The 15156-nt window shown below is 40.1% G+C and overlaps 1 protein-coding gene across 1 annotated transcript; it reads left to right on the forward strand.

Moving 5' to 3' along the window:
• The first annotated feature begins 12268 nt into the window (after window positions 1–12268).
• LOC122014403 lies at window positions 12269–14415 on the forward strand. The gene is made up of 5 exons (XM_042570663.1): window positions 12269–12437; window positions 12525–13023; window positions 13109–13574; window positions 13667–13748; window positions 13893–14415. The coding sequence occupies exons 1-5, from the start codon at window positions 12312–12314 to the stop codon at window positions 14124–14126; spliced, it is 1407 nt and encodes a 468-aa protein (XP_042426597.1). The 5' UTR covers window positions 12269–12311; the 3' UTR covers window positions 14127–14415.
• The last annotated feature ends 741 nt before the right edge of the window (window positions 14416–15156 follow it).

A 15156-nucleotide genomic window follows, 5' to 3' on the forward strand; every position in this document is an offset into this window, starting at 1 on the left:
AAAAATCAGTAAGCAGATTGAATGAGAATTGTGCCAAATCTTTATAGTGTTTTGTGAATGACCAGCAAGATAAACTTGTTTGGTTCTACACCTGTACAGCAGTGGACTTTTACAGCAGCAAGGAGCTTGGAATTATTTGTCACTGCCAGTTTGTGCAAGTTGGTACTCATTTTCTGATCAGGAATTTTACAACATCAAATTAAGCATGATGCATGCCAATTCGTACAATTTCTGAAATTGAATTATGAAGTCTAGAATTCCAGAAATTAACATCAGTTCTTGGATTTTCCTGAATTTCTCCTTGAGTCTAAATTTGAATTCTAAATCCCTGAACCCAATTTTTCTATTGGTGGGAAATAGACTCTGTTTGTTGGAATTAGAATGTAAGAGCTGAAACTAAGTGTTATTGCAATCTTTGATAGCAACACGTTAAGAGGATGTTCCTATACTTCAACTATGGAGGCAGAATTCTGTTGAGATTATATTGAATATTATGCTCTGATAAGTTGATTCATTGTTTCAATCTGTAGTTAGTTTGAAATTTGATTGTTGTTTCAATCTTTCTGAATCCTGTTTAATGCTGTTTCTTTAAGCTTCTGTTGACCAAATACAATTGGAATTTAATCTGCTGTTATTAACAGTGTTGATTTCTGAATATACTGCATATGTAAGTTCTAAAATTCTACTTCTTGCTGTAATGATCTGAGCTCTTGCTGGAGTTAAGGTTTGGAATCATATCTCTTGACTGCTTAAGTTCCGAAAGAATAGGAAAAGGAAAAGAGAAGAAAGAAGAGCAGAATAAAAACATACAGAAAAGGTAATAGCAACCTGCAGTATGAAGAAACAGTGGCAAGATTAGTATCAAGTAGGGAATAGTATGTTGTGTTTCATTGTCCGAGACGGACAAGATTTTAAGTGTGGGGGAGGGAACTCCATAAGGTAATTCAAGATTGTTTTAAGTATCTAAATGAAGTGGAATTGAAGTGCAAAAATAGAAACAGTAAAAAAATTTGGCACATAAAAAGAGTATCAAAGTTGGAGATTGAGTATCAAGATTCTATGTTAGCCATCAAATTGAAAGAGGGGTTAGCTTGATATTTTGAATTGGTAAAAACAAATGGTATTCATCTCTTTTCACATCAAAAAGGTTAACTCATCAAGTATATTCCTCCAATACTCTCATCTTCTCATTTTTCTTCATTAAATTCTTTTCTTGTGCCTATTTCATTCACTTTCATTGTTCTTCTTGATTTCGTTTCAATTCTTGTTGATAATCCTTTTGATTCATGTATGCTATGTTTGTAGTGGTGGAGAATTAGAAAATAAGCAAGCTTATGGTAGTGAAATATTGTGAGTTGCATTGAATGAGCTCCACTTATACACATGTTTGAGGGTGAGAGTTAAAATAGGTAAATACCTTATGAGATTGCATCTTGCTTAATTCATCAAATGGTTTGAAACCACCATACCTACTGATTATTGTTTGGATTGAATTCATGATTATTTGTGATCTTTAGATGGTCTTAGTTAAATTCCTTTTATTATCTTCTAGGTATTGCTAGGGAATTATTGTGGAGATGATTTTTAGTTGTTTCTTTATTTTGTTTACTTGCCCGGGACGTGCAAGAATAAGTGTGGGGGAATTTGATAATCATTATTTGGTCATGATATTTTGATTCATATAAGCATGTCAATTGATCTTCTCATGTGTTAATTCCACGTTTACATCACATTACATGAGTTATATTCATCTGTGGACTTAATTGCAAATTATATTATATTTGCGGTATTTGATGCTAATATTTGGTTATATGTTTTGTATGATCAAAAGGGTCATGGACTTGATCAGATCAGACCAAGTTTGGATTCAAATCTAGGGCTAATTGAAGAGATCAAGTTCTGAAGTAATATGGACCATCCATCCAAGATCGGAGCGGATCTAAGTCATCCATCAAGGATCTGGTCCATCCAAGCCAAAGGGTAGTAGATCACAACCATTGATCAAGATCTGAAGATTTGGAACAGATTTGGGGCAATTGCCACCGTTGGATCGATCCGAGGAAACCACAGCCGTTCATCACAGATATGAGATTTGATTTAAATCACATGAGAAGCTACAGTGTTCATTCATCAATTGCTACAGTCTGCGTCAAGAAACAGGGGCGAGCTCGCTCCGGCGATTTCGATCCTTTCCACCACCGGCGAGCTTGTGAGGTCAAGGGTTTCCCTTCCTCTGGTTATCATCTACCCATCATCGGCCGGCGATGCCATTTCAACAACCTGATCCAGATTTGACTGCATTTTCCGCCGCGATTCTGAGAGGAAGAAGAAGAACGGAGAAGTGGAGCGATCCGGTGGTTTCAACTGATTTCTCTTCCATCTTCCAGCCAGCGATCTTCTTCCTGTGAAGTTCCGACCACATCCAAATGATGGGAGTGTTCTCTTATGCTCGTTTCTAACTTCTGCATAATTCATTTGAATCTGCCAGATCAAAGTTCTTTTGATCAGTTTATCATCGATTACAAGATTCGGACATTTTCGTCCAATCCAGTGAGTGCGTAGGAATGCCCTAGCTCACATCAGTTCATCACTTTCCCTATTTGATTTTTGCATTTTTGTTTTCCAATTTCCAGCTTCGTTTATTGTTTCTTGGTTGTTTAGTTTTATAGATCTGAATTGGTAAGGTTACACGAAGTTTAAATCTGTTTCTTATTGTCTTTGATGCATCTGAATGTTTGTTAACTCTTGAGTGGAGATCTGATTTGTTCTTGAGTTCATTGTTTAGTTCATAAATGCAAGAATCTAAATTGTTTGCTTTGTTCTTGTCTTGTTCTTGTTTTGTCATTTAGTTTCTAATCTGTTGGATCTATTAATGATGCAATCCATAGCATAAAGTGACAATATATTGTGGGTTCATGATTAATAAATAGATAGGATTTCTTCCATTGCATTAGATTTAGTTTCATACTTGTCTTGCTATTTCATTCCTTACTTTAAGAATTCAACGAAATCCAAAAACCCCAATTTCTTTCCAGAAACCCAAAAGAAATAACAAATCAATCCTAAAATATCAAGCATTGGCTACATTCGTTGGGAGACGACCTGAGTCATCTCTATGCTACATTAGTGTAGAGTGAATTCGGTACTTAATTCTTTGTTACCCATTTTGTGACAAAATTAGGGTTTATCACTCATACATCTAAACGAGTTGACACGGTCAAGAACAGTGCTAAAAAACACTCTCGGGCTAGTATCAGTCGATTGCCCCCAAGTACCAGCCGACTGCCCCCTTTGATTTCAACTCACAAAGCCTTCTGTATTCGAAATTTACTGCTACTAGTTGACTGATATCTGTACCAGTCGACTGGTACCCTATTTCAGCCTATTTCAACATTCTGACCCTAATTTCATAAATGCATAAAAAATTTCATAGACCTCCAAAAATTTCTAAATTTTGTGGAGAGGTCTGTTTTATCAGTGTCCACTTGGGAAAAATACATTAAAAAATGTATATATCTTGGATCCCAAGATTGACATAAAACTCAAAACTATCTAAATGGTTCAATTGAACCTTGACCTAAAGTCCTAGTTTTGGCTTCCTCTTGATGTATTTGTTTATACTAACCCATAATGCATCCCTAGCATTGGTTTATATGGTATCTATACATCAAAAACCAATTATCATGCTATATGACCCCAATATCATATTTCCTTGTATGAAACATAACCCAATGTGTGCCAATTCCTAAGTTTGAGACTCAAGTTCGTCTCTAAATCATTTGGCACACTCCATGGCTCTTCTAGACTCCCAAGTAAAACCCACTTGAGATTCATTGGCCATGGGTCCAAAATTGACTCTTTGAGCTCCCCCTAGAGCTCTTAACCTTGGTCACCTCCCTAGGTGACTCATCCATAATTGCTAAGCCACATCGGTGCACCTCCGGTGACACTTGGCCTACAAACCTAACCTTTTTAACCTTGGACACCTTATCCTTGGTTAATTTCTTCTTACCATTAAATGATTTTTCCTTGCCATTTATGTTGGATCGAAAAGAATTTAGATATCTCCACAATAGCATGATATTGTCCACTTTGGGCCTAGACCCTCATGGCTTTGCTCTTGGGCTCTCCCCAAAAGGCCTCATGCCAATGGAGATATCTTTTTCTCTTATAAACCCATGATCTTTCCCATGTGTTTCCAATATGGGACTATGTTTGCAACCTTGCAACCCCAACAATCCCCCCCTCAAACAAAGGATCATAGGCTTCCCACGTCTGATCCTCGACCCACCAGGTCTTCCTGCCCCTCGGTCCACCCGACCTACTACGACTTCCTTGCCTAGTCGCAACTAGGACTTCCTGCCTGGTGTCTGGTCCTCTTGATCCGAACATAGGAGCCCCCACTTTCTTTGTTCGAAGTCAATATTGTACCCACATGGCTCAATCAGACCATAGCTCTTGTGTACAGTCGGCGGTTAAACCTTCTGGCAGTCCAGGCTCTTATACCAATTGTCGGATCGAGAAGAATTTAGATATCTCTACAATGACATGATATTGTCCACTTTGGGCCTAGGCCCTCATGGCTTTGCTCTTGGGCTCTCCCCAAAAGGCCTCATGCCAATGGAGATATCTTTTTCTCTTATAAACCCATGATCTTTCCCATGTGTTTCCAATATGGGACTATGTTTGTAACCTTGCAACCCCAACAATTTATTGGCTTCTTCTTACTATAGTCATATGCAATCCTAGCATAAGACTTTCCCTTAGTTTTAGAGACACTAGATCGGTATCCCAAACCCGATCTACCATTGTTAGGTCTTTGGCTACCCAACAACATACTTAACCCTCTAGATCCAACATTGAATCTATCTAGGGTTTTCTCCAATTGATCAAACTTTACCTTCAAAGCTTGATTTTCCCTTTATAAGTCACTAACCCTAGAGTTGATTTATCCACATTAGACATTCCTAGACCTACCCTTTCTAGGCATGTGTCTCCCATTCTTGGGATTAATGCCTTGGTTTTCCTTAGGTCTATCGTGTCTAGATTTTTATCATGCATAAACTTCCTAGGGTTTTGATTTATATTTACCCTATTTCTATCATGATATCTAAATCTAAAATTTTTTATTGCTATATAATGATTATCATTATTTATCCTAGCATGTATGGAGAAATTTAAATTTAACTTCAAATTTAAACTAGGGTTTACCTTACCCTTTACCTTTGGAGCTCTCCTTTGACATGAGTCTCCATTCTTCCTCCACTTCTTTTCCCACATCTTCAAATGCGCCAACTTCTTGAGCTCTCTCTTCCTTGGGCATTTAGTGTGGTAGTGACCCATTCCACCACATGTGAAGCATTTAATGTGCTTCTTCTCCTTCTTCTTCCTACAACTCAAATTAGATTCTAAAGGAATTGAATTGAGTTTAGGAGATACCTCTTTCTTACCCAATGAACACCTACTCTTGTAGTGTCCCTTCTCATTACACCCGAAGCAAATGATGTGGTCTTTTGACTTGACTTCGATGGAGACACTCACTAAGTTGATTTCTAAGACCTCTTCTTCATCCGTCTTGGATTCTTCTTCAACCCTTGAGGATGTTGATGATGTTTCCTCATCCTCCTTCTCCTCCTTGGATGTTGAGCATGACTCAACTTCCTGTTGCACCACCTCCTCTCCTTAAGCAATTGAACTCATTTCCTTGGACTCTTCTTCTTCTTGTGTAGGCATAGGTTCTTCCCAAGGAACTTTCTTTATCTTGCTCCATAAATCATGGGTGTTCTCATATTTACCAACACGGCTCATCACGTCATTAGGAAAAATATCAATTAAAGTAGATATTACCTTATCATTTGCCTTTGATCGTGAGGTTTGCTCCTTCGTCCAATGACGTGGTCGGAGTCTCTTTCCTTTCTTGTCTCTTGGGACTTCGAATGACTCCTTGACCACCATCATGATGTCCTAATCCGTATTGAAGAAGACCTCAATCTTCATCATTCAATACGTGATGTCCCATAAGCCTCCTCCTTCAAACTTTAGAGATGCTATCAAGTCGACCATCTTCTTGCTTCCTCAGCGATTAGTCTGAAGGAGAGCGTTCTCGCTCTGATACCACTTGTTGAAGGATCGGTGGCTGACTAGAAGGGGGGTTGAATAGGCGGTGCCCCTAATCGATAGCTTCCTACGTATTTGTTAGTGCGCAAGTGGAAATACAAATACTAATATAAATACGAAAGCTAAAAACAAATAGAAAGAACAAGCAAACCAATGCACGTCGATGTAATGTGGCTCGGAGATTAGGGTTTCTACTCCACGGCGGTCCTTGAGGTGGACAATCCCGATCCTTCGGTGGATTAGCCCCCGGTAAACTCTGGCTATCTCAAGTCGCTCCTTGTGGGTGGAGAAACCTCACCACAAAACTCACCAAGACCTCTTGGATTACACAAGCACTTGAGAACTCTTGTGATTACTAATTAGGCTTTAACCAAGTCTAATTTCGTCACCTTGGCCAACCATCCCAAGCTCCTTCTTATAGAGCTTGGAAGAAAACATCCCTACTATTTTACCATTACCAGTCGACTGGTCCTTACTGTTAGGATCGATGGACGCGGCTAGAGAGGGGGGGTGTGAATAGCCGCCCCAAATCGTTCGTTTCTTTCTACAAATCAAGGTTAGCGCAGCGGAAATAAACAATAGAAACGACAACGGAGAATAGCAAACCTCAAACTCGTCGATGTAACGAGGTTCGGAGATGAAACTCCTACTCCTCGGCGTGTCCGTAAGGTGGACGAAGCCTATCAATCCGTCGGTGGATGAGTCCCCGGAAAACCGGCTAATAAGAACACTCCTTCTGGGTGGAGAAACCTCGCCACACAAACTCTTGCAACAGCAAGATCAGAGTACAAGTACAAGAAGCACAACAAGATACAAATATAAAGATGAATGTAACAACTCTTGCTTGCCTTCTCGTCGTCGACTGAAATCTGTAGATGAAGCACCAACTTCACAGAATCACAGCAGCAGCTGAAACCAGTCGAGGAAGCTCACGCGAAGCTTCGGAAGCGAGCTTAACAAAGCTCTAGAACAGCAGAAGCAATAACTTGCAGAAGCAAGAAGAAGATCAAGAAGAAGCAGAAGCTTCGAAGAAGTTCAAGAAGATTAAGAGAGGGGGTCCACTGTAGAAGCCCTCAGCCCTTTTATAACCTGCACTCAATCTGCACTGCACCTGCGAAGAACAGAAGACAGAAGACTAGCCGTTGTGAGCCAACGGCTAGGGCCAGACCGATCAGGCATCACCCTGATCGGTCTGGGGCTGATCTGATCGGTCGTGGGGACCGATCAGGCTCTATGCTGATCGGTCCCCAGACCGATCAGAAAGCTTTCACAGAGAGTTGCCCAACTCTCTGTGCGTACCCTGATCGGTCCCGGGGACCGATCAGGCTTCCTGCTGATCGGTCCCCATACCGATCAGTAAGCTCACAGAGGCACACTGATCGCTTTCTGATCGGTCTCCAGACCGATCCAGGTCTTGGTTTTTGCCCAAACCAAGTCCAAACCAATATCCGGTCAACCTTGACCTCTTGGTACATCATGCTTAGCATCCGGTCACTCCCTTGACCTACTAAGACTTCCCACCAAGTGTCCGGTCAATCCCTTTGACCGACTTGGACTTTTCTCTTCGTGTCAAGTATCCGGTCACTCCCTTGACCTACTTGACCTTCTCAACACCAGATGTCCGATCACCCTTGATCCATCTGGATTTTTCCTTGCCCGGCTTCACTCACCAGGACTTTCACCTAGCTTCACTCGCTAGGGTTTTCACCTGGCTTCACTCACCAGGATTTCCAATCTGCCCGGCTTCACTCACCAGGACTTTCCAACTGCCTGGCTTCACTCACCAGGATTTTCCCACTGCCTGGCTTCACTCACCAGGACTTTCACCTAACTTCACTCACTAGGGTTTTCACAACTGCCTGGCTTCACTCACCAGGACTTATCCGTCTGCCTGGCTTCACTCACCAGGACTTTCCACATCCGGTCCAGAGAACGAGCTACCGAGCTACCGAGCCCTCTCTGACCACAGTTCGGAGAATGAGCTACCGAGCCCTCTCCGACTTCCATCCGGTCCAGAGAACGAGCTCCCGAGCCCTCTCTAACCACAGTCCGGAGAACGAGCTACCGAGCCCTCTCCGACTTTCATCCGGTCCATAGAACGAGCTCCCGAGCCCTCTCTGACCACAGTCCGGAGAACGAGCTACCGAGCCCTCTCCGACTTCCCATGTGCCAAGCTTCTATACTTGGACTTCTCCGTGTCAAGTCTCCATACTTGGACTTTTCCCGTGCCAAGCTCCCTGCTTGGACTTTTCATCATGCCAAACTCCTTGCTTGGACTTTTCCCATGCCAAGCTCCCTGCTTGGACTTTTCCGAGTCAGGTCAACTCACCTCGGGTCAACCAGGTCAACCTTGACCACGGGTTGCACCCACAATCTCCCAAGCTTGTATCCTTGTAAAACATCAAGATACAACTTTTCTGTTCACGTCAAACATTGTCAAACATAACTCGTCAAACATCAAAACACAACTCGAGTCAAGTCAACTCGAGTCTGGTCAACCAGGTCAACCTTGACCTAAGGTTGCACCAACACTTACAACAGTAGACTGGTGCCAACCCAACGACTCTCTCAATGACTCTCTACCAATCGACTGGTGTCATGTACCAGTTGATTGATCCCAACCGTTTCAGGCACAGAAGCTCTTTATGCTCTCCCCCATTCGACTAATCCCAGTACTAGTCAACTGGTACAATCCTAAACCTAGGGTTCCCTTTCCCGAGTACATTTCCCTCACACTTAGATCCTTACGACTCACTTGACTCTTCTTCTTCACAGCTTTGACCTCTTGCCTTCAAGCTTACTTCCTTTGACCCTCGTCCCTCGGATGCATTCAAGCCCGCGGCTCGTCCCAATGTCATCCTTCATGTATGCCTCAAAGTGCGCTTCCCTCGGCTCTTGTCCTTGCCGCCTTGTCCACAGTCCCTTGGATGCTCCATCCTTCGTCGGACCCGAAGTTATCAAGCTGAGTCGTATGTGTATTCTCTAAACCTGCACACTCACATACACATATCAAATAACGAGGGTAATCCTAAGTTAAACCTTTTGCCCAAATACCAAAACATATGGTCACACGGACCATTGGAATTGTTCCAACAAACTTATCACACTTGACATGTGGTCGGAGAACAAAATAGGTACAACCAAAAACACATAAGGAGAAATTATCAGGAGTATGACCATACATTTTTTGAAAATGAGACAAACCTGAATTGGGAGAAGTCGGAATCCTATTAATTACATGAGTAGCAGTAAGAATTGCTTCTCCATATAAAAAACTAGGAACATCTATAGATAATAAGAATGAGTGGAATGTCTCAACAAGATGTCTATTCTTTCTCTCAGCAACCCCATTCTGTTCAGGTATTTTTTGACATGAGGTTTGATGTATAGTACTTTCTGATATAAGTAAATGAGAAAAAAATATTAGAAGTGTACTTGCCTCTCAAATCACAATGAAAACACTTGATAATAGTTAATGTTAAGTTTTGATAAGAGATTTAAAGTCATTGAAGATAATAAAATAATCATATTTGTGTTTCATAAAATAAACCAAGTATAACGAGCGCAATCATCAATAAAAAAAATATAATATCTTGATTACCTTTTGTAGTAATAGGAGAAGACCCCCACACATTAGAATGAACAAAGCCAAAGGGATTAGGAGAAAAAGATAGACTTTTATTGAAAGGTAATGTAAAAAATTATGTTAGTTTACAATCATTACAATTAGAAATATCATAACTTTTTAAAGTTCCTAATACTCCAGACGAAGCTAAAAATTGTAAACGTGACACTAAAACATGACCTAGACAAGTATACCACAAATAAAAATCAGAAGAAGAATAACTCAATCGAAAAGATGACATATCAACATTAGAAACTGCAACATCTCGTACTTGGATATGATCCAAGACATAGAGTCCCCCTTGCCTACGACCTTTCCCAATCACTTTCTGAGATCACGGGTCCTGCATATAACAATTGGATGAAGAAATAAAGATTGCATATCTAGACTCACACAATTGACTAATAGAAATAAGATTAAGTGTAAGACTAGGAATATAATAAACATCAAGAAGAGATAAACAAGTTGTAACAATATAATCAACACCTATTAATGGCATCAGAGTATCATCAGTACTCACAACTGATAAAGATGAATTAGAAGACAAGGAGATAAAAGATGATAAGTCATATGTCATATGATGAGAGACTCCAGAATCTAAGATCCGTAAAAAGAAAGGTATATCTGATATACCAGAGGGTGATAAACCTATATGAGAAGAATTAGACATGACATAGGATTGTGAAGCAAGGAATTATTGAAACTGTTCAAGCATATATGGATCTAAAGAGATGACGACCACTACATTACTAGATTGAGATAATCTATATGGTAACTATTATAGTTGATTACTAGATTTCCATAAAGTATTTTGATGTAGCAATGATGACTGTTGAGGTCGTTGCTATTGATACTACTACTGTGGTAGTCATTTCTGCTACTACGCTAATCTACCTTTGTTTAACAATAATGGACACTGATACTTCCAGTGCCCCTTTTCTTTGCAATAAGCATACTCATCACTAGAAACCTTCAAAGTCAATCTATTTGGGTTATGAGGCGGGGGGGCGTAGTGGTGCTGCAAAAATTGATGGCATAGATGGTGCAATAGTCCTCTTATCAACCTAAGACTTAAGGTGAATCTCCTTAGCTAGCAGTTTATATACCACTGAATCGATTGAAGGAAGAGGACTATGATGCAAAATTATCCCACACAAAATTATCCCACACAATCCTTCAAAATCATCTCGAAAAGTCATCAAGAATTGAACTACACGTTATTCTTCTCTACGAGTGACGTAAGTGAGGAATGCTCATAATTCTGAGGATTCTATGAGTGTCAACTAGTCTCATAGTTCTGATATGCCAGAATAAAAGTCTTAGACGCCCATATCTTGCTATCAAAGTATATGGATATCTGCTTCCAACTGATATTATTTGACAAAGTTAAACTACATGTATAATCTTGCTAGATGATACCAAACTTCTTTGGTTGTCTTGTACTTGGCCAACTGAGCACCAATAGAGTGTGAAACAGAATTATTGATCTATGTAATAATTTTCATATGATGGGTTTACCAAAATCCAACGATTTTGTATAATCATCAACGTTGTTATCTATAGGTTTAATTCACACACCTGAAATATATCCAACATAGATTTTTTCCACAAAAAGCTTTTCATAACATATCCCTAATACAAATACTTTTTTTCATCCAGTCAGATACTAATCAATTGAAGCAAATTATTTGTACGATTACTCATGATCATGACAAAATAAATTATGTTCGCAAATAATCGAATAGTAAATAAAACTAAGTTGATATGAAAATACTATAAGGTTCAGAATAAAAAAATTGTAAGAACGCATCAAAATTTTTTTCAGGGCTTCGCTTAGAACCTCGAGTGGGGGCGTGCTGCCCCTTACAAAGTATATGAGAAATATAAAGTATAAAATCATATATAACTAGATTAAAAAAATTTAAATCCAAGACTGAAAAGGAACCAGATTAAATTATTTTAAAAATTATAAATAAATAATTTTAATAAATATATACAATAAAACAATAGTTATATCGAGAGTGAAGAGTGCATCAAATGCAGTTGTCTCCTTTCATATGAACTTTCACGAGAGTTGACAAAAGAAATATCAAAAGTCCTGGGGAAGCACAAAGAACCTGGCTGTCTTATTATCCTCGCTGGATCTCATTCCTCTCGCACGCCAACCAACTCCGGGCCTCGCACCAAGCTTGTAAACAACTCCAAAACCCAGTTTCGCATCAACCGCTTAAAATCCATGGTGCAATCGCTGTACAAGCTACTATAAAATACTCCTATAGCTTGTGTATTGAGACAGGAGCTCAAGCCCAACTTTCCCAGGATTCAAACTGTTCGAGGTAGACTTGTCGTGCAAGCTTTTGCACTTTTCTAACCCCTCTTCCTCCACGGGCCTACCTCAAGGTGCTCCCTATGCCTTCCTCTAGAGGGGCACAATTGTTGTGGCGGTCAAAGAGAAGCCACTTGGCTTTCGGGTTCTTATCAGCTGTTCTGTTTTTGTTCTCATCTGCTAAACCTGACAGGCTTCTGGGTAGCAAAGAGAGAGAGGGCAGTGCGTCTTTTGGTTTTAGAAATGATTCGTTCGAGGAAAGAAAGTGGAGGGGGAAGAAACCCCATAAGCTTCGAGCCTTCGATGGATCTCAATGCCCTTGCAAAGATGCAAGCTTCCTCTGTTTTCTCAGCCACTGGGAGTGGGAGAGTAAATGCCTTCAGTACTTTTGCTTCTCTCTAGTGGCCAGTTCATGTTGCAATGATTGAGCTGAACACTTTTGTTAATAATGTGCAGGGCAGAATCGAGAGACAAAATCCATTTGAAGATGAGGGCTCAGACTTTCTCAAGGCCTTCTCAATGACCACAACCAAGGTGGTTAATGAAAACACAAACCTTTTTGATGCTTCAGTTAAGAGAAGCAGAGAGGGGATGAATCATATGGCGCAAAGGAGGATGGAAGCTCCCTCGACGCCTGGTAGGCCATTCGTCAGCTTCAGCCTCGGGCACATTACGAGGAAGAACGTTCCTTCAAAGTGGGACGATGCAGAGAAGTGGCTGATTGGTAGTCCTTGCCATGAATCACCTGCTCATGTTAAAAAACCAACAGAGATGTCAAGGATTTACAAAGAAAATGATGGTGTCTTGCAGAAAGATGATGCCTTTGCTGAGAACCAGGTGAGGTTGATGGAGTACAAGGTTCCAAGCTTAACCAACACAGGATTGGATGGGCCATGCATGTCTGCTGGCACAAATGTTGCTTTCAGTGGAGCATCTACACATGTACTTCTTAAAGGTTAGTGGTATTGCCTTAATTCTTCACACATGAAAGGCCAGCATGTTCCTTCGTTTATCAATATTTTTTTTAATTTTTATTTCAGATAAGTTTACAGACAATGTAGAATCAACATACTCAAACTTCAGATTCTTGGATCCCTCAAAAGAAGGTTTTTTGTTCAGAAGTTCATACTTGGAATCATTGAAAAACTGCACAGCAGGAGTTGTAGCAGAGGTTCAAGTTCTACGCAGAGATATCGGCACTGAAAGGACTCCTACGGGCAGCTCTTCCACGACGAGATGCCACACTCCGATAAAGATCACTTCGCCGGCGAGGCACAACACGCCGGCAGACAGGTCCGGCCCTTTGGTTCCATACAACGCCGGGATTGACATTTCTGAGCTCAAAGATTGTTACTTGGCCAAGCTTGACACACTTGTTTCCAACTGGAGTTCTAGAGAAGAGGAAGAAGAGGAAGTGTCTAAAAGTTTGAGACATTTGGAAATAAGTGGTGAAAAGAAGGCTACTACTTCATGGGAAGACGAGGAGAGAGCAAAGCTCTGTATCAGGTTCGCAGCACTAATTCGTATTTTGCCTTTGATGTTCAGATTAAACTTCTTTTGAAGCTTGGATTTTTTTGTTTTCTGGTTAACATGCTCAGATATCAGAGAGAACAAGCAAAAATTCAAGCTTGGGTAAACCTCCAGAATGCAAAAGCTGAAGCACAATCAAGAAAGTTAGAGGTAATGTTTCAGTTCTATGATGTTGCTTCATTTCATGGTTAATTATTTAAATTAATACACGCAATATCATACCAAGCAATCTGAAGGATCGCCATATGATCTGATGAGCTTATAATATTTTGAATGGTAAACACATTTACGCAGGTGAAGATACAAAAGATGAGATCAAACTTAGAAGAGAAACTGATGAAGAGAATGGCAATCGTTCATAGAAGGGCTGAGGAACGGAGAGCATCAGCTCAGCTGCAGCATTCTCAACAGTGGCAGAGAGTTTCTGAGCAGGCTTATGACATGAAGAGAAAGCAGAGCACTCCTCTCTCTGGAGAAGAAGCTTGTCGCTGCTTCCCTTGCAACCACCACCACCACCACCACCCTTAAATTCGAATACAAACACATGTTGCCCCGCGGGCTGGATCAACCGGTTAAGGCGTGACATCCTTGCACAATGAGTTGTAGGGTCGAAGGTCCACGGACGCACACTGGATGAATAATCTGAGCCGGCTGTGTTAAATTCCGGAGACACCACGCTTTACCCGGGCCAGCATTCACCGCTGATTTACCTCCTCCTAGGATCCCTGTGGGGCCAGGCCTAGGGGGGTCGCTGGACGGCGGGACCCGCCTTTTGCACAATGAATACAAACACATGTTACCCCAAGAATCTAATGTTTAAGCAAGTTTTTTATTAACTTATTAAGAATTTATTTATATTCTTGGGTCAATTAAATGAATAAATTTATGAATAAAAAACCTAAAATTAATTTTTAAAAAATCACTAATTAATCATCTTAAAAATATAAAATTTTTAAAATATTCAAATATGTTATCATTTAGCAAGCCGACAGCCCCTTCATGCATTCCAGAGCTGCACAAACAACCAAATCACCAATAGACCATAAATTCAATGGGTATATAAAAATAATTCTGTCTTGTTTTATCTTTCTCGCATTTACAGTCAAAATTTATCTTCTCTAGCTAGTTCAATTAAGTTACCAAAGACTTATGAATTAGTTGACTGTGGAGGAAAGAAAAAGAATAATAAATCTAGTTAATTTTGGATGATTTGATTCTATAAAATGTTTTCATAGATTATTACGATAAATTAAGAAATCATAGAATGGTCTAAAAACTTAATACCCATTAATTGTTCATCTCATTTAATGAAAAAATTTCTATAAATATATTAAATTTAAAGTTAAATTATAAATATCTAAATTATAATTTAAATATTCTTGCTGTATTATAGCTCCGGAACTCACCGTAGGCGGAGAAAGAACAGAGCATGTCAGATTCCGGCATCATCAATTCAGTCACGTAGTTCCATTCATTTAATGCCCGTGTCTTTTTGACTGAGTGAGTATTTAACGGCAGTAATAGCCGAGAGCAGGATTTTGATACGCCATGCGAGTCT

Source organism: Zingiber officinale, chromosome 1B (assembly GCF_018446385.1).
Source record: "Zingiber officinale cultivar Zhangliang chromosome 1B, Zo_v1.1, whole genome shotgun sequence".
Taxonomy (NCBI): Eukaryota; Viridiplantae; Streptophyta; class Magnoliopsida; order Zingiberales; family Zingiberaceae; genus Zingiber; species Zingiber officinale.

What these genes read in the sequence shown, in the direction of transcription:
- LOC122014403 (XM_042570663.1), top strand. Translation starts at nt 12,312, where the DNA reads ATGATTCGTTCGAGGAAAGAAAGTGGAGGGGGAAGAAACCCCATAAGC. An exon ending in CAGCCACTGGGAGTGGGAGA is followed by an intron (nt 12,438 to 12,524) that starts GTAAATGCCTTC and finishes AATAATGTGCAG; the next exon opens with GGCAGAATCGAGAGACAAAA. An exon ending in TACACATGTACTTCTTAAAG is followed by an intron (nt 13,024 to 13,108) that starts GTTAGTGGTATT and finishes TTTTTATTTCAG; the next exon opens with ATAAGTTTACAGACAATGTA.